At 40.4% G+C, this 27,733-nt stretch overlaps 1 protein-coding gene across 2 annotated transcripts in view; it reads left to right on the top strand.

The window, feature by feature from the left end:
- The window catches only part of dop1a (DOP1 leucine zipper like protein A), a 36,656-nt gene that overhangs the window by 6,955 nt on the left and 1,968 nt on the right, over positions 1-27,733 (top strand). Inside the window, exons 6-36 of one of the 2 annotated variants that reach the window (XM_088934004.1) lie at positions 411-509; positions 866-965; positions 2,322-2,431; positions 3,696-3,810; positions 4,679-4,799; positions 5,209-5,328; positions 6,481-6,595; positions 7,930-7,959; positions 9,578-9,811; positions 13,088-13,691; positions 14,063-14,337; positions 14,480-14,632; positions 15,275-15,375; positions 15,678-15,940; positions 16,537-18,553; positions 18,996-19,107; positions 19,407-19,589; positions 20,085-20,210; positions 21,186-21,320; positions 21,488-21,543; positions 21,662-21,766; positions 22,643-22,709; positions 22,796-22,940; positions 23,778-23,857; positions 24,518-24,627; positions 24,843-24,992; positions 25,075-25,136; positions 26,313-26,465; positions 26,794-26,930; positions 27,135-27,190; positions 27,563-27,727. In XM_088934004.1, the coding sequence (XP_088790130.1) occupies positions 411-509; positions 866-965; positions 2,322-2,431; positions 3,696-3,810; positions 4,679-4,799; positions 5,209-5,328; positions 6,481-6,595; positions 7,930-7,959; positions 9,578-9,811; positions 13,088-13,691; positions 14,063-14,337; positions 14,480-14,632; positions 15,275-15,375; positions 15,678-15,940; positions 16,537-18,553; positions 18,996-19,107; positions 19,407-19,589; positions 20,085-20,210; positions 21,186-21,320; positions 21,488-21,543; positions 21,662-21,766; positions 22,643-22,709; positions 22,796-22,940; positions 23,778-23,857; positions 24,518-24,627; positions 24,843-24,992; positions 25,075-25,136; positions 26,313-26,465; positions 26,794-26,930; positions 27,135-27,190; positions 27,563-27,727 (6,299 nt within the window). The remainder of the gene's footprint in view (positions 1-410; positions 510-865; positions 966-2,321; positions 2,432-3,695; positions 3,811-4,678; positions 4,800-5,208; positions 5,329-6,480; positions 6,596-7,929; positions 7,960-9,577; positions 9,812-13,087; positions 13,692-14,062; positions 14,338-14,479; positions 14,633-15,274; positions 15,376-15,677; positions 15,941-16,536; positions 18,554-18,995; positions 19,108-19,406; positions 19,590-20,084; positions 20,211-21,185; positions 21,321-21,487; positions 21,544-21,661; positions 21,767-22,642; positions 22,710-22,795; positions 22,941-23,777; positions 23,858-24,517; positions 24,628-24,842; positions 24,993-25,074; positions 25,137-26,312; positions 26,466-26,793; positions 26,931-27,134; positions 27,191-27,562; positions 27,728-27,733) is intronic. The other variant, XM_088933996.1, reaches the window with a different exon arrangement.

Raw genomic sequence — 27,733 nt, 5'->3', positions numbered from 1 at the left:
AAATTTAATTTAAATACTTTTGATTTTTCTTTGCAACATCTACTGTGTTTCCCTATATTCCTAATTTGGTATCATATGTAAACCTAACCTATTAACTATACCAGAATCTAGATCAGTGATCTGATGTCAAGCAGTCATCCTAATACAAATCCCTGCAGTACTGCACTTATTATTTCACCCCAATGTTAGCATTCACTCTCTATATGTACTCTTTGTTTAATAAATGTATCAGTTTTCCTTTACTTTGAAAGCCTTCCACCTGCACTGCAGATAGCTGTCACTAGAAAAGTTTTAGTTAATACTAGTCTGCTCTTAGGACTACCACACAGTAATCAAACTGGCAGTCACAATAGCAGTGTGTTGTCTCTTTGGAAGGACACCTATGCTTAGCCTTCTTCTGTTATTTACAGGTTGAAGCTGTGAGCACCTCTGTTCAGGATTCAAGTGTGCTTGTACAGAGGAGCACCTTGGACCTCATACTGTTCTGTTTCCCATTCCACATGAGTCAGGTAACAGCTTGCAATTACAGTCATTGAAAAGAGTCTTTTGCTGTATTTTATTAGAAGATGTTGCAAGGTTGTTTATTTATTTGTAATTTAGTTGTATGTGCGGGTATCGTCTCCGAAGAAAAACATCCAGGTTTTAATACCACTGTTTTTGTGTGCTTATTGTACATTTAAATCAAGGTTAGAAAAATAATGCTGAAACATGTATCTCCTCATTCTTTGACAGAAATTGCACAGCATGACCAGAGACTATATTAAATGTCAAACAACAAATCATTATTTTCTCGTCATTTTAGTTCAGAATTGTACACTTACATTCTTCTTAGTTGTGTATTACTTTGCTTTTTTTTTGGTACCAGGCAACTCGTCCAGACATGATCCGGATCTTGTCAGCAGCTCTACACGTTGTTCTGCGCAGAGACATGTCCCTGAACCGCAGGCTATATGCATGGCTCCTTGGTAAGTTTTGGTGATACTAAAAGGGCTTTATTTCCTGTACTGCAAATCCTTGAGAAAACACACCTCCTGTTTTTCTTTATCAATTATTCTGAGAAAAAAAGCCAAACTCTGGACAAGAAACTACGCTGCAGAATATCACCCTACACCACTTGAGCAACTTAACTTCAGGTGATTAATGTCACTGTTATTCAGTACATATGAATACAGTGCTGTTCCAAAGGGTGTTTCCAGTAAATAATGGGAATGTAGTATATATAAAATATTATTTATAGTATTAATGATAATACAATATACCATTTACCATAGAATATATCTAAGGCTTGACTTTTAGAAAATTAAATAGTGTCATTTTTAAAAATGTTATGCATTTGATTTATAGGCTTTCTAATCATGGTAATCTCACACAACGTTTTCTTAGCAAAATATGTCCTCATAATAAAATAACAACAAGAAATGTCAGAAATGACATTGCATAACAATTGTTGTAAACACCAAACTGTAATTAGTAAATGGATTTGTTTATAAAATGTTTTCTTTTCCAAATGATATGAAACATTTTTCTTACTAAGCCCAAGCATAACAATACATCAAAAGAGATACATTATCAACGGAGAATCAGAATATAACTTTTCAAATATTTAATACGTATCATTCTTGCTGATTATCTGTTTATAATACTTTTACTTATTACTTAATAAGTAATACTTATTACTTTTGGTTATGTTGTTACAGTATTTATGACAGTATACTTTGAAATAAGTGCCTTTTTGAAACAAAAATTATTCTTTTTATACTGAGTACTGAAAGAAATTCATACGGTAAGTATTGTCAGTAAACTGATCTTAATTGAGGTACGGGTACAATTTTTTTCTTGTTCAGAAAAAAAACTAATTAAAGAACTAATAAACTAATTAAATAATCAGTGCAAAGTGCTCCCTTCCCACAATTACAAAACTCCAACAAGAAGGAGAATACATGTACTGTATGGAGCCCATAGACAACAGAAATTATTTCCTTATATTAGGTTCTTGACCACACCTGATCAGAGACTTAAATATCTGCTTAGGCATTCAAAGATTTTAGGAAGCCAAGAACTGCATTTAAGAGAGAAAAGTTATACTGTTGTCATGCAACATTTTTTTCCTCTTCAAAGCCTCAAAGCAAATATGCTTCAATGAACTGTTTTATAGTGTTTTTTGTTTGTTTTGTTCTGTTTATGTCGCTGACTGATTTTGGATGGCTGCTTGGTAAGTCCTTGGTGTTTGTGTGATGTGTTAGTGTTTTAAAAAAATTCTTGGGTGGCTTTCAGTCATCGCTGAACTGTTCCACTTCTTTTTCCTGTGCCCGTGTGTGTAGGCTTTGACAACAATGGCATGAAAACAGGCCCTAGGAGCACGAGGCACAGCAATCCCGAAGAGCATGCCACCTACTACTTCAATACCTTCTCCAAGGACATGTTAGTTCAGGTACAGCGTATGGGGATAGAAATAGGTCAACACAAATTTCAACCTCCTTGTCCAAACTAAAACAAATCTGTATATCAGTCTGTATTCCCTTTGAAGGTCTAGTGATTTTGTGCATGGTTTGCCTCATGAAACAAGTTCCTCCCTAATGGTTTCTGTAATACTCTCAGCATGTTCATGGGCTCCAACTGGGACGTTGCTTTTGATACTTCTGGTACACGGGGACCATAAGTGCATAAATGCCATGTTTTTTTTTACCTATCTACCATCTGTTTAAACCTCTTGTGTATTGGTGTGCTCCCCTCCATGTGAGAACATGTGAGAATGGAGGGTACTGAATGTTTAATTGTGTCTGTTATGTGGAAAATCAGGTTCCAAATATAGGAAGGATGAGCATTTTGTAAAAGTATAAACTTTGAGGTATTTTTTCTTTGGAAGAGGAACTCAGACATAAGAACATAAGAAAGGTTACAAACATGAGGAGGCCATTCTTGCCATCCAAGTCATGTGCTACTAGTAGCTAACTGAAACCAGGATCGCGGCAAGCTGTTTCTTCAGAGAAACCAGGGCACTGACTATCAAATGAGTGGGTAGCTGGGTGAGCAGCCTCCTGTACATAGTTTCAAATGCACTTGTACCCCCTGGTTCATGCAAAATGAACTGCACTCTAATTAAGTTAGGACTGATTTTATTGCATTTGTGAGTGTATTACTTCTAAGCACTGGCATCGACAAGACCCATATTTATTGTTGAAGAACCTTCTACTCAGTAGCATGACTCAGGGCCCTTGGCACATGAAACACTCCATTTAACAAAGGTGGGGCGTCCGAATGAGTTTTGGCTTTTTTTGTATTTTGATCAAATAAACGGCATCTTCCAAAAAAGAGAATACAAACCGTAGAGAGGGTGGCCACCCCTGCTTCTCAACTTCCTGCTACTACACTTATTAATGTTCCTGTACTGTGGTTGTGACAATTCTTTATATACAAAAAAAACACTTTGTTAAATATGACCTTCTTATATTTGTACCTTTTCACAATGAATTGAAGACCCAGCTAGTACATCGCCTGTCAAGAGCTAAGTCCTGCTGAAGTAATATTCTCAAGCACACAGTGCTCTTACCGGCTCCCAATCAGAGTGCTGTATTCCTTCTGTCTGTGCACTATACCATTGTCAGTGTGTTTTTCAAAAACTAGTGCCACTTGATTTGTGTTATGTGTGTATGTTTGTTATGTAGTAGGAAATGTGTTCTTTTTTTTAATGATAGGCAATGGTGGGGATCCTACAAGGAAAAGCAATTGGGGGTGAAGAGGAGAGTGTACTTATGCACGACCTAAAACCTTTCCGAATCTTGATAAGTCTTCTGGATAAACCTGAACTAGGTAGTGTAATCACAGACAGCCTCAAATCAGCATCACTTTGATTTCACTGTGGTTTTCTTTTGTGTGTGTATTTGCTGTCTTAAATTGTCACCGAGAAGTCAGTTTCATCTTAGCAGCAGCAAAGGTAATGTGCAATTGATTCATGTACTCTTCACCCGAGAATAGAAGGATCCTGGCATGTATGAACACAAAGAAACATCTCAGTGAGAGCAGGGCTTGAAACTAGTTGTAACACATCATCTAAATGGATCCTGAAGTATCCTACTCTATGAGACACCCATTATCAGAATGCTGCTTATTCCTGGTAAGGTTTGAGACAATCCAGGGCCTTTCCCAGATGTAAAGCTCACAAAGCAGGACTGCATCCCAGACAGGACACCAAGACACCCTAGATAGTGCCCTTGTATCACAGAGCACATACTGTACAAGCACATCCTTTGGAAGTTAGGAGGTTGCTGAAGCACTTGATGCAAATGCAGGTGGACATGGGGAGAACTTGCCAACTCCACACAGAAGGCACCCCAGTCTGAAATCGAACCCAGGATCTGGGAGCTGCGAGACAACATTACCAATCACCACACCACTGTGCCACAGTGAGGTGGCATGATACTTCTCTGGCACTAAAACATCTGAATCTTCCTGGACTGAGTGTCCTTTTTTACAGTATGTCTCTATACTCTGCTGCATGAACAGATTGTGAAAATAGATCATTAACTTCTTTTCAGAAAAAAAAGTGTGAAGATGTGGTTGTAGATGTAATACATTTTAAACTTTGTTGACTAAAGATTTTTATAGAGATTTTCCAGTTTACATTACAGATGACAAAACAAAAAGTAAACCACCCATTTTATGTGTATTTATAATCTAGGGCCTGCAATTTTGGAAGATGTTCTAATTGAAGTGTTCAGGACACTGCATTCACAATGCAAAGCTGAGCTTGACCTGCAAGCACAGCTGCCATTTAGTAAGGACCACTCACAGTTAAGCAGGTAGGTAGCTTGTGGAATTTATTTACGGCCAGTAACAATATTCTACAGTGTCCTTTCAATTGTACCTTTGAAAAGGCAATTAATCAATTTCTGTGGCATAATATACAGTGTTTTTCTAAGATAGCTTTTTCTTTCTTTTACTATTTATTACTGATTGTATCTTTTAGCTTAATGTGTATGAAAGACACCTTATTAAATTATGTTTATATTAGTTCTCCATTTTTTTCCCCACATACAGTGTTTTCACTATTCTTTTGTAGTATGCACAGAAATTGACTGTTCTGTATATGTATACATTTGTTATTTGTTGAATACATATTTGTCCTTGGCAGTGGTTTAACGATAGTATTAACTTTGCAATTGATTTAGATTGTCATTCATTAACTGAAAATGTCTTTTTACTATTTAGCAAACTGAGGGAGAATAAGAAAACAGCAGAACTGATAAAAACTGCAAACCTCCTCTTCAACTCCTTTGAGCCATATTACATGTGGGACTACATAGCCCGCTGGTTTGAGGAGTGCTGCAGGTATGTCAGTTCATTGGAACTGAAGTTTCCACACTATTATGAAAATAAACAATGCCATATGTACAGTACTGATGTCTTTACAATGGGGTTCTACAGTATTGATGTCTTTAGAATATGGGATTCGTGTTCATGTATTGTAACTACAAACATTTGTGGGAAAACAAAGACATGGCTTTGTCATACTGTACATTTTTATTGACATTGTTCTGATATGTTTAAACATGTACTGTATGCAAAATACTACCCAGAAACAACAGGTGAAATTCTTTACTATTGCCTCATATGCATCTTTGGATCTGAAATACAAATTTCATTAATACACATTGAAAATGACCATTTTCACTTTACTGACCTAATATATATGCTTTTCACTGTATGTGTCCCTCAAATATTTTCAAGAAGGCAAGTTGCGTAGCCTTCACAGTTGTGGTTTACATCTTAAAGGAGGTGGTTTATCTTTTCTTTTTAACTGTTGTGCTGTCTCTAGTTTAAATTTACTAATATTACTGCTTAGAGCGGAAGAGCACTAAGAGGGAAAGGTGACTGATATCCGTAGAACTGACAGGCCCTTCCTAGGGCAGGTGATGACCCGGTTTTGGTTGTCCATGTGGGCACAAATTACTTGGGATTGAACAGCACAATTTACATCAGGAACAAACTTAAACAACTTGGCAGGAAACTGAAGAACAGGACTAAATTTTCATTTTCCTAGGAGTCCTACCAGCTTTCTGGGTCACTGGAAACCTTTCCATGGCAAAAAAAGTCAACCCAGCAGATTTCTTAAGAATAAACAGAGAAACCCAAACTCGAACCTTCATGGAAGTGCATTTAAAACAGAGAACACACTTTCTACCCAGAGGGTTGTGGATTACATATGGAACAAGATCCACAGCCATGTTGTTGAAGTCAATACCCTGGTCTCTTTTAAGAAGAGGGTTTGTGAAATCCTCTGATTAATTAAGTACCAAATACCAAACATACTAGAAGGGGCCACATGGCCATTTTTAACTTTTTATGTTCTGACATATATTTTAGTTACATTTGATTTTGTCTTTTCAAGCTGTGGCTTCAGTATTTACTGCCTCTTCCATTAGCTCTGTCCCATCTCGATTGCAGTGAACAGTAAAGCTTACAGTTAACGTATCTCTGCAGGAGGACTCTCAATGCGAGACTGCAGGCTGGACCTCAAGGGGGCTTCGAGCCATCAGACCTCTCAGTGGTGGAGTTCTGTCAGCTGGTGGACTTCCTGTTGGATATAGTGTCATTGGTAAGATGTGCTCATAGCAAGTAGGAGTAATAATACTTTTTCCAAAGATCTTCTTTTTTATTGCTTATAGGAGCAATTTGTATCTGCACAAAAAATTCTAAACAACACGAGCACCTTATAAAACCAACCATAAAGAAAATCTCGCAAAAAGTGAAATATCTATTTTAAATGTAGAAATGCATCCTTTTTCTCCGTCATAACTCACATATTCCGTGACAGTCATAATTTAAAAATGTTGATCTGGATTATTTCTTTTGCTAATTACAGCTATTCAGTCAATTATTAAAACATTAATTTCATGGAGAATGTGCCAAGGAAAACACTTACAGCTGAATGAGAAGAACTGATTGTGCAAGAGTTAACATCTGTTAGTCGTCTGCACAATCAGCAGATTGTTAAACAAGCACAAAGGGTTTTGATAGATCACAGAAAAAATTAGTTTTCACTATACTGTATGTAAAACAACTGCTCTTCTCTAAGTAGAGAAAAATCTTTAGATTTACTTGGAATTTATTTCCTTTTATTAGCTCAAATTTTAATTTGCCTTAGAAAATGTTAAATTGTGGAAATATAGTAAGACACCTAAACAAATGAGAATTAATATACTTTCCCATGTGGAAATATGGTAAGAGTTAACAAATATGAAAATGAGGTTAATAAGAGTCAGACAAAAATATTGCATACTTTTCTTTATCATACAGTAGATGCCCTGCATATAATAATAGTCTATATTTTGTTTGTGTTTTTCGTTTAGATCTTTGTTTTTCAATAAAAGTAGATTTCCTCTTTTAATGTGTGTAAATATACTGTTTAAAATATATTTTCTGCTGTGAATTAGAAGAGTAGAGTTTCAAAGAATGTGTTTAAATAGTGAAGATTTAAAATGCTCTGAAAAGCTATTGTAAGTGAACACTTCTTACAGCTCTCTGACAGTACCGTGTCACATCTGTCTCAGACATGCAAGGGAATTGAAGAATAAGACAGCTGAATTCTGCTTTTCACAAAATACACAATAGATGTCTCTGTCCTCAAGAATGCCTCTTTGTATTTTACAACTGTGCTTTAAAATGCTGGAAACTGGAGGTTGTGAATGAATGTTTTCATTGCTGTTTTTTAGCTTGAAGAAGATACAATATTTATTTTTATTACTTAGTCAGGTCTGTCAAGTGAGAAAGAAAGGCATTTTGCTATAGTAATGTGCCCTTTTGAGTGAATGTTTTTCCCATTGTGTCCTCTCTCGTACCTGCTGATATTTACTGGAATCATTATTATATGTTTCTTATTCCTCTGCTTTTGTCTTCTCTGTTCAAATCTTTGCTTTCTTGTTTTTAAAGCCTACTAGAAGTATGAGAGTGATCTGTCAGGTACAGTATGTCTGCACTTTCCTTCTTTTTCACATCTGTCTTTTTGCTTCCTTGATGGTGATTCCTCAGAATTAATGCCCCTGTGTATTACATTTTTGGGCCAAAATGAATGTGGATTTATTCAGGAGAGAACTGTCAACAAGGGCATGTTATAGTACTTCAATGTTATTTAAATGTTGTATATACTGAACATCAAAAGAAATTAGTTGGTTACTATTTATACAATGTAAAAAGTTTATTAAATTAAACTGTATTTAAAATTTGCTTATACAGACCATGAACATTGAGCATGACCCTTATGAATGTCAGTAGGTGTGGTAAAGATAAGCAGAACTGTGTGCCAATTGTTGTTCACAATACCTCATTTGATTAAACGCTCATGAAAGTGATGTTTCTAAATTGTGTGATATGGTGTCTAGCTGCCACAATATTAGACCTGAAGTATTGATGGTAGCCTGGCTGCACTGCTCTACATTGATTAATTTCTGGGACCTCACTTACTGTACCTGCGTGCTCAGCCTGACAAGACAGTACTCCAGCAGGATAGCTCAAGTCCTTGTGCTGCTCGTGCAGCAGCAACTTTCTTGCATGATGAAATGTGACAATTAAGAGGTGGGCACCCTCTTTGTCAAACTTTTCCTACTGCTATGGACATCTGTGGGGTGAGCTGGGATAGCATGTGGCACCTAGGGCTCCTAGACCAGTAAACAGGCACATGGCTGTCCAGGCTCTACGAGAGGAATGAGACACAAACTCACCAAACAACATCTGCAATCTAATGCAAAGCTGATGTCCCAGGCAGCTTACATTGCTGTCATAGGTGTCCACACACCTTCTGTAGATCAACCCTAACAAATCCTAATCAACATAATGAATTCTCTCATGTCATGTATGGTCAGTAAAGTGTCAGCTCATTTGCTCCAAAAAGAATTTGTAATTTTCCTGATAATAACTTAGTGAATTTGTTGCATTTCTAAGTAGTAGGTTTCTTTTGATGCTCCATATATGTTATTAGGAGATGTTTTTATATTCATTTTCTAGTAATTATTTTTGAGACATTTGTAGATGGGGAAATTTGGACAAGGTAGTGTTTTTTTTTGTCTTTTTCTAGTAGATCCAGTGGGTATTTTTGTGTTTTATCATTCTAATGTTTCATCTGTACAATTTCAGACTATTTCCTGCTGAGGGTCAGAGCTGTACTGCTCTTTTAGGAAAACAGTACAACACTTTCCTCTTAAATGTCATCCTAATTTGCCCATGTTGCACATTATTGTCATTAATTATTACATATTTAGGATAATCAGTAGACAAAAAAATGATGTTCTCACAGAACCACAAAAATGACCAAATGGTGAGATTTTGTTTTTTAATTCAAATATTTACAACCTAAAAGAAAGTATCAATACAACGTCTTGCACGGACAAGTACAATTCAGGGAGAATGTTGCCACTTGTTTTTTAGGTGTACAGAAACATAAAGAAGCCACACAGTGTATAATATTGGCTCACCAAAAGTATTGTTTTATGCCGAATCCGCAATAATCGCATCGCTTTACAGGATCACAAATTAGCATTCCATCGGAAAGAGATCCGGTGCCTGAGTGTCTTGTGATCCCCAGGAAACGTACATTGAGATCCAGACGGAGCACCTGCCCCAGCTGCTGCTGCGGATGGTGTCTGCCCTGACGAGCCACCTCCAGGCCCTGGGGCTGTCCGAGCTGACGGACTGCCTGCGGCTCTGCTCCAAGATCCTCAGCAAGGTGCAGCCGCCCTTGGTGTCCCCTGGAGCCGAGGGCAGTTTGCCGTTCCCGGCGGGGCAAACCTGTTCTGCCAGGGAGAAGGAAGAAAAGAAAGTAAGCTGATGTTACTGCTTTCGGAATCTGGTTTCTTCCTGTCCGCTTCCGTCTTTGTTGTCTTGCAGTGCATCAGGAAAAGTATCCTACGATAAGAAACTTGTAAGGTTCCTCTGTGTATGTAAATAACAAATTGGAAGGTGTTTCCACCCTTTTCAGCTTCTTTCCATAGTAAAAATAAGTACTGTAGGTCCATCTTATGATGTACAGCTTTTTTTGTGTGAATAACGCACATTGCTATTAAATCCCCAAATGTTTTTTTTTGTATAGTTCTAAGCTTTCTAAGATACTGTTTATTGGAGTTGAGAAAACATCAACATTTTATCTGACATTCCTGCATCATTAATTTTGGATGATTATTTATGTAGTAGTCTTTTAATCTAGGTAAAAAGATGTCTCTTAGGTTGAAGGGAGAAAGGTTTTGAAGTACTGTAGTTCAAGAAGGTAGCTGCTTCAGCATGCGTAGGCTGCAAAGGAACAAGTAAAGGTTTATATTCCATGCTGAAAAGAGAAGAAAGGAAACACAATGTTTCAGCAGTGGAGGCTTCTTCGGGTGTGATAAACTTTTTACAAGGTTGGAATAAACCTTTACTTGTTCCTTTGCAACGCTTTGAAGTGACATACAGTACATACCGACATCATGTAAAATCAGTAGAAAAACCTAAAATGTACACTGGTGATATTGTAACTCTTTGAAAAGGTACTCTAGTGCTGCTTTCTGAACAGAGAAATTCAGAATTGATCTCTTAAGTGGCAGTTTTCAAATGCAAGCAGGCCGAGCTGCTTCAGCACAAATTTGAAATTTCCAGAGTTTGGTGATCCATAAAAATGGGGCAGAAGTCCCAGGATACAGACACATGACTGTATGGAGCAGCTGAGCCCTTTCATTTGTACCTCCGTTCCTGAAGGGAACACGAGACGACACAGTGCACAGCAGCAGTCTGGGCCGGGGTCATGTGGCTGCATCCTACAGAGGGTATAACATGTTTATCCTGTCCATTGGTGTGTAACCATACCCTGAGGACTATGGGACTGTTATGAGCCATCTGAGCCTGCTTGGAAATGACAAAAGATTGGGCCTATGGGACTGTGAGACAAGCATGGAACTGTATGGATCCATTAAATATCATCAGTGTGCGTTCCCCATGTATCCCAGAGGCTTTTGTTACTTTTCTGAGCAACATCTTTAAAGTTTACATTTAGTGATTTTTTTTTATCAGATAAGCAACAAAATCAGGTTGCAGTGTGTGGAATATTGACTTTGGAAAGTGGATGTTTTATAAGAAAGAAAATGATTAATTCTGTCTTGTCAGTTAGAATGCATGTGCCAAACTTTTGAAAGTACTGTTTAGGTAAAATTATGTGTTATATGTGTGTGTAATTATGAAGATGCTACAATTAAACTTTCTGAGCAATGGATCACAGTTGGAAGTCACTGTAAAACAGCAGGTTTGGATTCAGCTAAGAATAGAAAAGCCACTGTATCTACTCCAGTAATTATATAAATGTTCTGAGCATGCAATGTGAGTGGGTTTGGTGAGTAGTCACGTTACTTCTTTTTCACATTGTCTATATTTAGCCATGAGGAACTGTACTGTTTTCCTACACTGTTTGCTAGGCAGCTAAGCAAACCTACAGTTTAAAGTAATCCAGTTTAAAAGAACAGCGGAATGTGTCTGTAGAATAACCCTGCATAAAAACACTGCTTTATATGCTTAAGTAGAAGATAAAATGAATTTTCACCAGTATAGATTAGAAATATATTTATGTAGTCTAGAACAAGGTAAAGGTTAACACCTTGTTTAGGACCATGTTTATACTTAAAGCAGATGTTCAGGTTAGGTGTCATGCTAAAGCTAGGTCTATCGGTAGAGATACTGAGGGTTACTGTAAATATCTGGTAGGTTGTTTGATGCGGTTAGAACCAGGGTTTAGGGCAAGGGACAAAAAACAGCAAACTGAAACGTACAGAGTGTGTTTCATGATAACTGTCTCAAAGCACTGTACAGTGCAAGGCAGGAAGGAAGAAAGTTCAAGGTTAGGGAGGCTGTCTGGTTTTGGGAAGGGTTGCTTTATGGATAGGGTGTAGATAAGGATGAGGGTAGTTTTTTTTGTGTGTTAGCAGCAGTTAGGAGATTTTGAGCAGTAGTCACACTTGGTTGAGTCTAATCAAATGCATTTTTATATAGTGCTTTTTATGCCAGGATGTTCCCAAGCACTGCACAAAATCATATACACGGCATATGGGTGCATACCGAAAATCAATATTGATTAAAAGTGCTTTCAAATAAAAGGTTTTAGGCTTAGTCTTAAAAGAACTAACACTTTCAGACAACCTAATGTCTAACAGAATGTAATCTGATAAATAGGGAAAATCACAGTATAAGGCTCTAGCTTCATCTGTGTCCAGTCAGTATTGTTTTGGTACAGCCAGAGAGTCAGAATTTGCAGATCTCAGAAAGCATGCTAGAATGTACGAAAATGTAGCTGCTATTTATATATATCAAAACACTGGTAGGATCACAAACAACTTTTTATTTTTAATACAGGCATTTTAAAAATAATTTGATGATTCACAGGTAACAAGTGTAATATTTCAGAACTGGTGCATATGCTTAGTGTCAGAAAGTTGTTCTACATTTGCATTTTGTACAAGTTTATGTCTTCAGTTTATAGTAAAATACCAACAAATAAGGATTTTGCAAAATAACCTCTTGTTGGAACAAGAATGAATGCTTGCAATTTTTAGATACAGGTTTATTCTGAGATACAGTACAATACAGGTTTTAACAACGGTATATAAGCTAAATACTGCACTAAAGAGAGCACAGTGTGCTGTATAAATTCCACATTTTAGGAAATTAGGATTAAAAGTGGTATTTATGGTATATGTGTTATGGTATAGGGAATATACATATTAGGAACTAGAGCTAGGTCTGTGTTTACAGATGGAGACAGGATGTGGGTCACATTCAGGCACGGATGAGGATTAAGGGGTTTGTAGAAGATAAATGATTGTGAAATAGGTACAGTTTACCAAAAGCTCTTATTACACTTAAATACAAAATATATATATGTATGTGTGCCTGTTCTAATTTTCTTTTATTCTTCTGTTTGAGTTCTGAAACTTAAATCAATACAGCTGTTTTAGAAACATCTTTCATGAGAATGTGGATGTTGGATGGATTAAGATGCAGTGATACGACCAGTACGAGTTCAGTTTTTCATGATATTATCACAGCTCCGCAGCTCTGTAAGTTTCCCTCCTGTTCGCAGCTCTTCCCAGCGGTGTCGGAGTGCCCGGACGTGTTTGAGGACAGCGAGAACCCCCCCAGCAGCCGCTCCTCTGAGAGCGGCTTCACCGAGTTTGTGCAGTATCAGGCCGACAGGAGCGAGGACCTGGACCGGGCTGGGGGGGACAGCCAGGGGCCGCACAGCTCCCTGCCAGCTGGCAGTACCTCCTCCGAGACCGAAACCGCCTCCACAGTGGGCTCGGAGGACACCGTTGTTCACTCTTCTCCCAGCGGGGGGCGTGCCTTGTCGGCCCTGGCCGGGAAAGCCAAGCAGAAGACTGTGATGCAGTGCTGCTTGGAGTACTTCCAGCAGTTTCTCACCCGGCTCGTCGCCCTGTATATCACCCCCGGCACTGCCGGCGTGTCCGCCATCACGGGTGAGCTCTGCAGTGAGCTGAAGGGAGATCAGGCCTCCAGAGGGAAAACAGTGCAAGCAGGAGACGCTGGCTTAAAGAGCACGGCCAGCTCTCAGTGTCTGGGGGCCTTCACAGCGGCCTGCCAGCTCTTCCTGGAGTGCTCCAGCTTCCCCATCTACATCGCAGAGGGCAACTTGAAGTCGTCTCCCCAGACAGAGCAGGCTCAGCCAGGTCAGCCCCTTCAGGTTTTACAGTCTGAACTTCCCCTCTGCTGAACCTACTCTGCAAACAGTAGTCACATTCTAGGTTTGGAGTTTTGATTCTGTTTTTTGTTTTAAAACCCAATACAAATGCAGATATTAAATTAATTATTCGACTTGTCGTGCCTGGGCTCTTTAGAGTTTATGTAGTAAAATGATGGTCCTCATAAAAGTGCTTTAAACATATTACTATTTTGAAGGAAGGGGATGTAGAATTTCTGTTCTTGTTTTATTATTCTCTCATATAAAACACAGTGCTAAATGGTTGTGGATATTTGGGTATAACCTTAATTCAAGTTTAAATACAGAATGCCTTTAAGCTTCTGTTTTATCTCCCGGCAGACTATGAACAGGTGAAGCCTCCTGTTTGGCTCCAGACCCTCATGGACGCTTGCTGCTTTGCTAACGAGTTCAGTATCCAGGCTGTCGCCATCTCTCTGGTGATGGACTTGGTGGGTCTCACACAGTCAGTTGCCGTGGTAACAGGGGAAAATGTCGGCAGTCTGGAGGCACCCCAGCCAATGAGCCCAAGCCAGGGGAGGGTGGCCGTCGTCATCAGGCCCCCACTTACTCAAGGAATCCTCAGATTCATTGCTGAAAAAACTGACTTTTTTAAGGTAAGCAGTGGTCAGTTTTATTGACATGGCACCTTGGTTTGCCCTTGTCTCAAAGTAAATGAAACTTCAAATGAAAAAAAAAAACAAGGAAAGTATGATTGCCAGTGTAAACAACATCAGTCTCTATGTTGTCATTTCTAAGCATGTTGCACTGACACTGTGGGACCAGCTGGGCGAAGGAACACCCCAGTATCATCAGAGGAGCGTGGAGCTCTTCTATCAGCTGCACAATCTGGTCCCCTCTTCCAGCATCTGTGAGGATGTCATCAGCCAGCAGCTGATGCACAGGGACAAAGTAAGGATCGTCAGGAACTAGCAGAGTCCCTCAAACCAAAAATCAACTTTCTTGTAACATCAGTTTCTAGTTTACAACGTGAGACAATGCCATTATGAAGTGATAGATAATACAGAAAGGACTTTTGACAGCTAGCGTTCCATAATCATGGTGAAGTTTTAAATGAAGGACAATGTCCTGAAACAAGTAACAGGTAAAATCGATACATTGGTACATTGCAATCTGTTTGCGGTCTTCATGACGAATTGTTGATATTATTATCCTGTTAGTCTATCCTAGAAAGGATGGATGTACTTTAGGAATCTTGCTTAACATTGACATGGGGTTTTGAAAAACAAATGTTCATGTTGGTAGAGATATTTTATTGTTACATCTCTAAAATGCCACATGATCATGGATGCTCCTTTCAATCAGGTGACTGTTCTCAGAAAGAGGAACGTTTAAAACGGGGAGCCACTTTAATTGGTTTCATTGAAGATTATTAAAAAGAAAAAGTAGAATGCCAAGGTGCTTTATTATTGTGTGTGCACAGGAGTGAAAATGTCTTTAAGAACTGTGCAAGATGGCTTTTACTCTGAAGTACTATATGATCATGCTGCATTAGAGTGGCTACTGGTTTATTAATTTTCTTACATTTTTCAGAAAATCCGACTAGAAGCTCATGTGAAGTTCTCAGTACTTTGGCACCTGACAAGGGATCTTAACATTACAAAGTCTTCCCCTTTTAATCGCACGTTTGACAGGTAGGGGATCAAAAACGTTTTAGTTCGGTATGGCTAGAATTAGTAATTTCATGTTAAAAAATAGTATATTTTAGTGTATATGTATTTTTGAAAATCATTCATAAAGATGTCAATATAATGTTGTAATACTGTACATTCATACGGGTACTGTTACAATGAACAGTTGACTTTTTCAAAATGCTGTATTTCCTAAAGGTCAGTTGTCTGCTGAAGATGGGGTGCTGTTGGTGAAACTGCAGGTCATGATGTCAGGTTCTCTGTGCTCGGATCCTAATGCAGCTTCTTTCCTCCTCCCTGCGAAGGTCTCTGTTCATCATGCTTGACAGCCTGAGCAGCTGGGACGGCTCCACCTGCTGCGTGGGCCAGGCTTGGCTCAGCCAGGTGCTCCAGAGGCATGACATCGCCAGGGTGCTGGAGCCCCTGCTGCTGCTCCTGCTCCATCCAAAAACCCACCGGGTGTCTGTGCAGCGCGTCCAGGCCGAGCGCCACTGGGTCCGGGCCAGGGTGCCTGCTGAGGAGGAAGGTAGTGGCTTCAGCTACGGGAGGGACCCTGGAACTGCCGACAGTGAGTGGATTCTGACGCAAAACTGCCGCATTCAGCAAGGCCCCAGAAAGGGACAGTTTAGGATCTAAAAGATTACTTCCTTAGAACATGGAGAATGGGCCTGATTGAGGTGGAGTTTGCTTGTTTTAAACTGCATAACAAACCCTTGAATAGAAGAAACCAATTCACCTGTTCAGGAACATAGCCTCAAAACAGGACTCGTGTAAACATTGTGCTTTAAAAGATGTGACCCTAGCAATAGTAGTTTCCTAGCAGTTTTTTTCTTTCCTTTTCTTGTATTTGTTTATTTATTCGCCTTTTTTTTGTTGTACTTGGAATATCACCAGCTGAAATACATTTTTCTAGAACACAATAATAAAAACAGCCTCAAACTCCTTGGTGCTGAAAAATAAATTTCTTTACTGCAATAAATTAATTTAGTGATTTAATATTATACAATTTTTAAAATAGTGACTAAATTGTTTTGAAATTGTTTGAGCAGTGAACGTCGGGTAGTGACACATTGTCATCAAAATGACATTGAAATATATTTTGGATGTTCAAATAACATGTGTTAACAAATATGTTCTGACTTGGTTCTGCGTTTCTACTTAAAGATTTCAGCCAGATGCCAGTTAAAACCATGAATGCTGTAAGGGAGAGCCATGGAAGAGCACTAACCCTGGAGGAGATAGAGCACTTCAGTCTCACAGTCAATCCCCTGAGCGACAGCCTGTCCCTGCTCAGCACAAGCAGCGAGAATCTTCACCTGGCAGCAGCGGAGTTCGACTTGCCTGACCAACAGACCGAGATGCTCCAGAGCTCTGATTCAGGGGGCTCCCACTCCTCCACCGTGGACAACACCAGCTTCGAGGAGCTCGACAGCACCAACACGACAGGAACTCCGGATAACGCCGCTGCTTCTGCGACGGAGGACTCTGTAGAAGTCGTGGTGCCGCAGGTTTTGTTTGAATTGGTTGACAGAGTGGCTAAGATCATTGAGAACGATACAGACGCAGATGAAGCGTGGCATGAGTCCGACTCTGACAGCTCTATCTCACAAACGTCTGCTGGCCCACACATGTCGGATACTTGTAATGATATGATGCCCAACAAAAATGCTGCCAGCAAAGAGAACGTACTTGAGTCTGTACGTTCGAATGGAGCTCCTGGGTATCTTTCTGTCACGTCTGACACAGGAGAAGAAGAGCAGCCCCGTGACAATATCACCAGACACAGCTCTTCCCCATCCATTGTCACAATTCCAGATGCAACGCCTGAGCCCACCCTCCAGGCTGAAGACCAGTCCCGCAAGAGAAGCCAGAGCAGCATCCAGCTCAGCCTTAAGGGAAAGATCATGGAAAAGCTGGTGGACAAATCTCCAGGTGCTAAGCCTAAAGTAAAGAGCAACAAAAAGAAAGAGGAAGACAAGAAGAAAATTCAAGCCGAGAAGGCAAAACAGCCCAACATCTTCTTCGGGGATAGTTTGGACCTGGAGAACTGGTACAGCTGCGGGGAGGGAGAGGTGTCGGAGATTGAGAGTGACGTGGGCTCTCCCGGACTGCGCAGGGCTGCCTCGCCCCCCAGGTTCCACATCCACCCGCTCTACCAGCATGTCCTTCTGTACCTCCAGCTGTATGACTCCTCCCGCACTCTGCACGCGCTGTCCGCCCTCATTGCTATGCTGAAGGCCAGTCCCACCGCCTTCGTCAGTGCCATCTCCACCACTAGCATCAATAATACTTACACCCCGCAGCTGTCCCTCTTGCAAAACCTCTTGGCCCGCCACCGCATCTCCGTCATGGGGAAGGACTTCTACAGCCACATCCCTGTGGACTCGCACAGCCACTCCTTCCGCAGCTCCATGTTCATTGAGATCATTATCTCCCTCTGCCTCTACTTCCTGCGCAGCTATTACTCCACTCATGTTCTGGCCTCACAGCAGGACCTCTCGGGCAACCGCAACATGCAGATCATTAGCGTCGAGGTGTTGATGCTGCTGTTCACCGAGCTCGCCAAGGTTACCGAGGGTTCTGCCAAGGGCTTTGCCAGCTTCATCTCGGACATGCTGTCCAAGTGCAAAGTGCAAAAAGTCGTCCTCCACTGCCTCCTGTCCTCCATCTTCAGTGCCCAGAAGTGGCACGGCGAGAGAGTCGCGGGCAGGAACATGCCTGCTGTCGAGGAAGGCCTGTCCGAGGACAGCATCATCAACTTCTCGGAGGATGAGATAGACAACTGCAGCACAGTGCAGTCTCAGCTGCTCCGGCTCCTGCAGAGCCTCATTATTCTGGAGCACAGGGTGATGGTTCAGCCCGAGGATGTTGAAGGTGGCTATGAGTTCATCAGCACAGACGTGGAGCACATCAACCCCCAGCAGCCCATGACTTCCCTTCAGTATCTGCACTCCCAGCCCATTACGTCACAGGGGATGTTCCTCTGTGCTGTGATCAGGGCGCTGCACCAGCACTACACCTGCAAAATGCACCCGCAGTGGATCAGTCTGATTACTGCTACGTTGCCCTACATGGGAAAAGTGCTGAGGAGGGTGGTGGCATCTGTGACCCTGCAGCTGTGTCGTAACCTGGATCACTTAATCCAGCAGTACAGATATGAGACCGGATTATCAGAAAGCAGGTATATCCAAATACCAGCGCCTATAAGTGTGGTTCTGTTCCAATAGGGGTGTGTTAACTTTTTTTTTAAAGCGCAGTATTTAAGAAACCACTTTTAGATTTGCACAAGATGATTTCCTGTAATTGTAGAAAATTGTATTGTATTTGTAAGAAACAAATCACTCATTCACAAATCACTCAGTTGTTAGCTGTAGTGTCTTATCTACAGTATATAGTTTACAATAATGGCATTTTAAATGTATTTTTGGTTATTTAAAGGAGAAAATTAGTCAAGCTTACAAGCAACCATGGTAAAGATTTGAAAAACATTTTATTTTAGTGCTGTTTTTGGCCTTCTTTCCATTTTTATTACACAATAATATATTATTAATAATAACTATGTTTGCAATTGGCAGTGTTAAATTTAATTCCTGTTTCTTGATTTTCTTCTTTTGAATATTTAGACCACAGTGGATGGCGTCTTGCATTCCTCCAGACATGATTCTTACTCTTTTAGAGGGAATAACAACTATTATTCACTACTGCCTCCTAGACCCATCTTCTCAGTACCATCTGGTAAGTGCCCAGAATTCTGGACTGTGAATAACACAGTTTTTTACTTTATATTATATACATGGTCTATGTCTTTTCTATGCAGTTGTGGGAATCAATTAAAAGGGTTAGATAATTAGGATAAGCATTTTTCCATAATCACTCTGCGGATTTCCGTTGCACACTTTAAAATCATTTAAAGTTTCCTATTTTGAGTAAAAGCAGGTAATGAAAGCAATGCAGGACTGTCTCTGTTCTTTAGCTCACGACTGTTTGTTACCCTGACTTCTTTTCTGAGTTCCTTGATTTCTTTGCTGCGGCAGCTGTTGGTAAACGTGGACCAGAAGCACCTGAGTGAGGCTCGGACAGGGATCCTGTCCATCCTTCACACCATCATGTCCTCTGTGACTCTCCTCTGGAGTGTCCTGTTTCTGGCTGACAACTCAGAGCGCCCTCCAGTGGCCTCAGCATCCGCCACCACCACCATCAATCTCGGCTCCACTAAGGTACTTCTGGCCTGGACAGCAACATGTACTGGCTGTACATGTTTATTCCATGCTGAAAAGAGAAGAAAGTTTCCTTTCTTCTGGAATAAACCTTTTACTTGTTCCTTTGCTGCCTACGCATGCTGACGCAGCTACCTACTTGATGTACTACTGGCTGTGTCATCTTTTAAAGAGCTTCACACATTTGACAAATTAATATTGTCTTTTGTACCAAAAAATTAGAAGTCACAAGAAGATAAAGCTAAATATAATATATGGTGAGGTGTTAAAAACACAACAGGGGAGTATTGGAGCCAGTACTGCTTTTGTTGTGGTGTTAATGTCTCTTAGTTTAGTACTTAGTAAAAAGAAATAAACCATATAACATCATAGTAGAACATTGATGAATATAAGAATCATTTTAAGCCTAATTTCAGAGACCATAATTCCCTGGGAGCATTTTTAAAACAGCAAGGTCGACTTTTTATCATGCTGGTCTGTTCCTGTTCATTCCAGAACCTGAGGCAGCAGATTCTGGAGCTGCTGGGTCCCATCTCCATGAATCATGGGGCTCACTTCATGGCTGCCATTGCTTACGTGTGGAACGAGAGAAAGCAAGGCAAAAATGCTTCCCGGAACAAAGTGAGTCACCATGTACAAGCGCATCTCACACAGCTCACACAGCTCCACTGGGCGATCACTGAACTGTCTTTAGGGACGTCCGGTTGTGACCTGTCAAAGGTCACGTTTCCTTGAAGCATATTTACTGTATGATTTTTCTCTGTGTTGTTCGTTAGTCAGTTTCCTTGGTCTTCTTTTGACAGACCACTGTACTGTCGCAATGAAGCTAGAAATAAGATTAAAAGACCCTTAAAATCTAAATGTGAGGGTAGATACACCATGTACTGCTTACAACATTCTTATACTATTTCTGTGCTTTGTGTAGAACATGAGAGAGGTTACGAACAATAAGAGGCCATGCTACTGTAGCTCATCTAGCCAATTTAGTAGATAATTGATCTGAGGATCTCATTCAGGCATTTCTTTAAGAAAGCCAGGATATCAATTTCAACAGGATGGCTGTTGAATAACTTATTACATTCCCACAACCTTGTTTAAAATAATTATTGGTAATCATGTAAATATGTGAAATATCTCAGGAACATGAGCTACACATGTCACAGAAAATTAACTCTACTCTGGTTGTAATTATGTCCTTCATTTATATGTAAAACCTTTTATCTCCAGAATATTTGTTGTTTTAGTTCTATTTTTTAACATTCATTACTCAGATCTTAGTTTTGCTTAAAAGTAATAATCCTTACACTTATAAAGTGCTTTACAAGTAAAGGGGACTCCCCTCCACCAACGGCAGCACCACCTGGATGATGCGACGGCAGCCATAGTGCACCAGTACACTCACCACACACCAGCTCTCAGTGGGGAGGAGAATCCAGATAGTGGCCAGGCTCACACCTGCTTAGATTGGGTTTCAGGGTGATATACAGTAGCTTCTGGCTTTGTATTTTGCTCCTAAATTACTTTGCATACATAGGTGTACATCTTGATGTGTCATTTTCCAAATAGCAGGAGTTGAGAACTGAAATTGTTTTCTAGGTCATTCCCACAGCTAGTGAAGAACAGCTCCTCCTTGTGGAGCTTGTGCGCTCCATCAGCGCCATGAGGACAGAGACTGTGATGCAGACCGTGAAGGAGGTTTTGAAGCAGCCACCAGCTATAGCCAAGGACAAGGTGAGGTCCATCTCCACCCATCTCAGCTTTTACAAGAAAGAGGTTTTGTACTTTTATCATCAATAACTATCCGATTAAGGTGTGAGCTGGATTTTGTGCAGTTAAAGTGACAGATTTTCATTTCAGTGCTGACTTGTCTAATTAGTCTTTTGTTCTCTTCTTCACAGAAACATCTTTCCCTGGAAGTCTGCATGTTGCAGTTTTTCTATGCTTATGTCCAAAGGTGTGTTTACTAGTGCTGCTGATGTCTCAGAAATACAGTAGCTGCATATTTAAGGTGATGTTTGTCGTCTGTGCTATACCTGTATATACAGTAGCTATCATATTATTTCTCTTTACAGAGTCCCTGTGTCAAACCTTGTGGACAGCTGGCCATCACTGCTGTCTTTACTCAAGGACTCTGTGCAGCTTGGACTCCCATCCCCAGGACAGTTCTTGATCCTCGGGTATAGACTGTTAGCCACACAGCTTTTACATAACATTTAACGTTTCCTGATATTTAAAGATTACTGTCATTGAATTATAGCCACCGAACTGCTGATTTTTACACTTTAAGAAACAGGAATATAATTAGTCTTGTCCTCATGCTTATGAGTAATTTCTTTAGGTCTCAAAGAGTTTAAGTTGTCGAAATTTGTGATCATGAGATTAATGTGAATGTTAAGTAATTTTTTATTTGGACTTTATTACATGCATACATTTTTTCATTTGATCTTTATTAGAAGCATACTTTGTATTCAAGTCAGTAATTTCAATTGACTTACTGTACGTATTGGAACATTTACTGTACTTTATGTAATTTTCAAAGTGCAAAACATAGTATTGATTTTACTGTCCCAATCCAGGGACATTTACCCAGGTGCAGTATATGTTATATAAAAGCACGAATTAACATATATGTATACATAAATCAGGAAATTGGGCTCCTAAAATATTTTAAAATATCTGCGCTCTGATTTTTAAACATGGCTCAGGGGAGTCCAGCTTAATAATATTATTTGTCTGATAGTATACAGGCGTCCCGTCCAGGTATGTCCTGCCTTGTGCCTGTTGCTTGCCAGAACAGGCTCCGGCTCTCTGACTACCCTAAGCCGGAAGAAGCAGTTAGAAAATGGATGGAGGGTAATAGTATAAATACAGTATATACAGTAGCTGGACAGGCAGGAACACATTGAGAAGCGATGAGAATATGTAATTCTAGCTTGTAAAAATGTTGATTCCCACAGAAGGTCAATAAATAGGGAGCTAAAAAATCCACTATATCAACTTTGGGAAGAACGATAAGTTTATTTTACGATATCTGTTTTGTTCTTTTTTTAAAGAATTCTCAACGAGTTTATCTTGAAGAACCCCAACTTTGAAAATAAGAAGGACCAGCGTGAGCTGCAGGTAAGACCTTTGCAGACGATGTCCGTTTGAGTTCTTGTGTTCACCAGCGAGTTCTGACGAAGTTCGGCCTTGTGCATCTTCAACAGGACGTCACGCACAAAATTGTGGAGGCTATCGGAACGGTTGCTGGCTCCTCCCTGGAGCAGACTACCTGGCTGAGGAGGAATCTGGAAGTGAAGGCTTCCCCACAGATTGTAGTGGATGGAGCAAGCCTGGAACCAGATGTGGAAGGTGCGGAAATCTCACAGTGGAACTCTGTCGAGTTCCGTATTCAATTTGAGACGTGTCACGTTCTCTTCTATTGATTATGTGTGCAAATATTTTTTGTAGTTTCTTGTTCAAGTGTTAGTGTGGTACATTTTTAATAGTAAGTGGTAGTGCTGTACAAATTGCTGTACATTTTTAGTATTTTAGTACCATATATGATCAATAGATGTATTTTTAATGGGTTCCCAAGTCAAAGAAACTGTTAAAAGGTAATCTGTAATTTGGATTATGTATTGCGGTGTGAGTCTGGGCTCTGTGTCTTGTGATCAGGACTTTAAAAAGTGGCACCACACAGCTGACCAGTTGCCTCAGGCGTTAGGTCACTTTGAGACGATCAAGGTGTTCTAGGCTTGCGGTTCTACAGCAACTTATGGCAACTTTACTTTCTAGGCAACTGTGAACTTGTCCTGCTACCTTCGAGAGCTGCTAACTCCATGCTTGATGCTAGCAGTTTTCAGAAGACTGCATACTGAGGATTGTAGCAGTGAGCTGAGTTAATGGACAGTTGCCAATTCCAAATTGGAAGCTGTAAATAGTGGAAAACAAATTGCCAGTTCCAAACTGAATTTGTAAAATATGTGTATACAACACTTAATTTTATGCAATTGATTAACCCTTTATAACTGTATGTTCACAACTATTTATATTTCATATATAATACATTCCAAATGTTGCTGTAGGTCAGAGTAAATTACACATGGCGGGCTGAAATTGATTGTGCAGTTATGAGTGGTTGTTACTTCATGCAGGAGTACGTGTGTATGTACTGCCATCAGAACTGTACCCTCTCACACCTTTCAGAGCTAATGCTGACAGTGATGGAAGCCTCCAGCTTCACTCCCTCCGTGTACAGTGTGCATGCACTGACCTTGCTGGCTGAGGTGAAGTATACTGTATTTCCTTCTTCTAAAATCAATCATGGTATGAAAGCGTATGGAGCACTGTGTAATGACCAACCTACTGTGACTTCTGAAACAGACAATATGTTTTCAAGGTCTATGTGGAATATTCTTTAATTCACTTTGGGAAATCATGAAATACTCAAAGCAGGTGCTGTGAAGGTTCATCATGAAATGGTAGCTGAACTAGTCACATTTCCCTTCCCCTATAGTGCTGTCACTCACAAAAGACACTAGCTAGCACTTATCAGATACATGACACTAAGGACAGCTGAGAAAGGGACTGCAGTTTGCCTCCTCTGAGTTTTTAGTTTGACACTTCAGAACGTCCAAAGATGAATTATAAATGATAAATTGATCAGTCTCACAATGAGTGTGTCCTTTGTCTTCTGGTATTGTAAATACAGTTCAGATATTAGTTTAAAAGTGTTTTTTTTGTCTAGGTTATTATATGAACAACACTATTAATATTGCTAATACTTTGGGTGGTGATTTTATCTAAACTAACTTACATTTGCACCGATTTATACAGCAAAACTGGTAGGCTTGATGATTTAATTTTTGTCTTTGAAGGACTGTTTGAAAATCTCCTGCGTGTGAATCTCAGCTGAAGATTCTGTTTGACAATGACATGTTTTTCAGGTGCTGGCTCACCTGCTGGACATGGTGTTTTACAGTGATGAGAAAGAGAGGGTCATTCCTCTCCTGGTCAACATTATGCACTATGTAGTGCCTTACCTCCGCAACCACAGGTAACTGCTTGGGCTATGACCACAGTACCCAAATTCACAGTACAGAGTAGAGTCAGGAACCCCACATTATTGAGGTGTTTGGTTAATTCAGGGCTCATCTTTAGTAATAAAAGTGTGAATTGGATTATATTGATAAGATTAACCTCATAGTTCACGTATTACAAAAGACACGCTTTTCCTTTTTTAACCCCTTTGGATCCCTGTGTGTTTTACAGTGCTCATAATGCCCCGAGCTATCGCGCATGTGTGCAGCTCCTGAGCAGTCTGAGCGGCTATCAGTACACCCGACGAGCTTGGAAAAAGGAGGCCTTTGATCTCTTCATGGACCACACATTCTTCCAGATGGACTCCTCTTGCGTCAGCCAGTGAGAAAACTTGTGCAATTTATACGGTGACTTCAGTCTTTTTTATTTGAGGAGTGTCTGAATCATTATGGTTATCTTTCAGCTGGCGAGCCATTATGGATCACTTGATGACGCATGACAAAACTACATTCCGAGACTTGATGAGTAAGTGTTTGCTTTTCCTGGTTTAGCAAGCAGCCATATCACCCTGGCAACTGGCAAAACTGGCAACCCACTGAAGCTCAGCAGATGTGAGCCTGGTCAGTACTTGGATGGGAGACCTCCTGGGAAAAACTAAGGTTGCTGCTGGAAGAGGTGTTAGTGGGGCCAGTAGGGGGCGCTCACCCTGCAGTCTGTGTGGGACGTAATGCTTCAGTATAGTGACGGGGACGCTATACTCTAAAAAGGCATCGTCCTTTGGATGAGACGTAAAACCAAGGTCCTGTCTCTCTGTAGTTATTAAAAATCCCAGGGATTTTTTCAAAAAGAGTAGAGGTGTTACCCCGGTATCCTGGACAAATTTCCCATTGGCCCTTACTATCATGGCCTCCTAATAATCCCCATCTATGAATTGGCTTCATCACTCTGTTCTCCTCCCCACTGAGAGCTGGTGTGTGGGGAGCGTTCTGGTGCACTATGGCTGCAGTCACATCATCCAGGTGGGGCTGCACACTGGTGGTGGTGGAGGGGAGTCCCCATTACCTGTAAAGCGCTTTGATTTTAGTGTCTAGAAAAGCATTATATAAGTGTAAGGAATCATTAATTATTATTATTAGTTTACATGTGGTTCATGTTCTCAGCAAGAAGCAGTTATCAAGTATAGCTTGAGGGATCATAGCTTAAATGGTTTTGTCCTTCCAGGCAGGGGGGTGGTAGTTACCCTTGACCTAATTTTACTTGCCTCCCCCCTTTGAGCAATTTAATCCTTGCAGTTTGAAGATGGGGATGTTTATGCAAAAGACTGTTCTCTATTAATTTACCATGAACAACATCTAAATGGGGAATTGGCTGCTGAGGGGAGCAAACATGGGAAAGCTTGTAGGTGATAACAAGGGCTGCGTATCAGTATGAGCAGGCATACTCCAGACTGAAAACCACTGATCGGAGCTGTTGAACTTAATACTTCAGTTAATCATTTATTTTTTATTTTTATATTTTTATTTCAGCTACTTAATTTAAACTTAAATTATTAACTTAAGTCTTCGTGTGTACTATGAAGAAACTCTTCATTGGCTTTGTCGTTTTTCAGTACAGGATGTTTTTCGGTTTAGCTAGGATTGTATGGGTACGGTACTTGCGGTTTCTGCAATAAACTGTTCTGTGCCGTGTATCTGTGTACAGCACGGGTAGCAGTGGCGCAGAGCAGCTCCCTCAACCTGTTTACAAACAGAGATGCCGAGCTGGAGCAGAGAGCCATGCTGCTCAAGAGACTTGCCTTCACCATCTTCAGCAGCGAGGTGGACCAGTACCAGAAGTACCTCCCAGACATCCAGGGTCAGAGTTCACCCTTTCTGCCACTTCATTGGTTTCTGCCATTGGAGCTTCTCTTTGTTCTTTAGACTGATAAAATAAGGAAGAAAAACATGAGAGCAAATTGACACAGGATAACAGTATTTAAGTCAGAAACTGTAAAGGATAAGAACATCAAATCACACCAGACTGTGTTTTAGTCCCTGCTTTATAATCTCTATGTGCATATTGTTTGTCAATAATTAAAAAAGTATACTATTGAGTTTGGACACAATCATATATTCACTGGGTGGTTTAGAGGTACAAAGGCTGAAATCTGATTTTTTTTCATCCTATATGATCGTGCTATCAGAACGTCTAGTGGAGAGTCTCCGACTCCCCCAAGTCCCGACTCTCCATGCGCAGGTCTTCCTGTTTTTTCGGGTGCTGCTCTTGCGAATGTCTCCTCAACACCTGACCTCCCTCTGGCCCACAATGATCACAGAGCTGGTAAGGGAAAACGGAAGAGTAGGGCTTGTGTTGTTGATGCCAGAAAGAGTATTTGGCACTTGAGTACTGCCTTTAAACAGCACATACAGCAACATGATTTTTCTGTGGTAATTTAACTTTTTGAAATAATATATATACATATAAGTCATTAATTTGAACTTGATTTGTATTTGTAATATAAATACATTTCTCCCATTTTAATAGGTTCAAGTGTTTTTACTTATGGAGCAGGAGCTCACAGCTGATGAAGATATTTCAAGGTAAGTGCAGACACGATAAGGAATTATGTGTGACAAAACTGAATTGTGTTTCAGCTACAGCTTTGAACAAAAATGGAACATTAATTGGGGTGGCATTAATTAGGTATTCTTTACACCAGTATTACAATGTCAAGCCTATGTGCTGAGTGCAAGAATTAGAAACTATAAAGGAAAACTTGCAGCAGTGCACAACCCCAGTGGGTTGACCCGAGTCCCTTTCTCCCTTTAATTTTTTTTAGCATGTGTTAGGATGAAAAGGAACGCAGAAATATAAGACAGTGGCAGCAGTATGACCTGATGTGCACTTTTTTCTCCTATCAATTTTCCCCCTTTTGTAAAGCCTTTGCCTTATGGAATTACTTACTGTTTTAGAACATCTGGCCCCTCCGTGGCAGGCTTGGAGACCACATACACAGGGGGTAATGGATTCTCCACCTCCTACAACAGCCAGCGCTGGCTCAATCTCTACCTCTCTGCCTGCAAATTCCTTGACCTGGCCCTGGCGCTGCCTTCTGAAAGCCTGCCTCAGTTCCAGATGTAAGC

Source organism: Atractosteus spatula, chromosome 2 (assembly GCF_055471065.1).
Source record: "Atractosteus spatula isolate fAtrSpa1 chromosome 2, fAtrSpa1.hap1, whole genome shotgun sequence".
NCBI classification, from domain to species: domain Eukaryota; kingdom Metazoa; phylum Chordata; class Actinopteri; order Semionotiformes; family Lepisosteidae; genus Atractosteus; species Atractosteus spatula.
The sequence above is the reverse complement of the archived record's forward strand: the minus strand, read 5'-3'. Positions and strand labels throughout refer to the sequence as shown.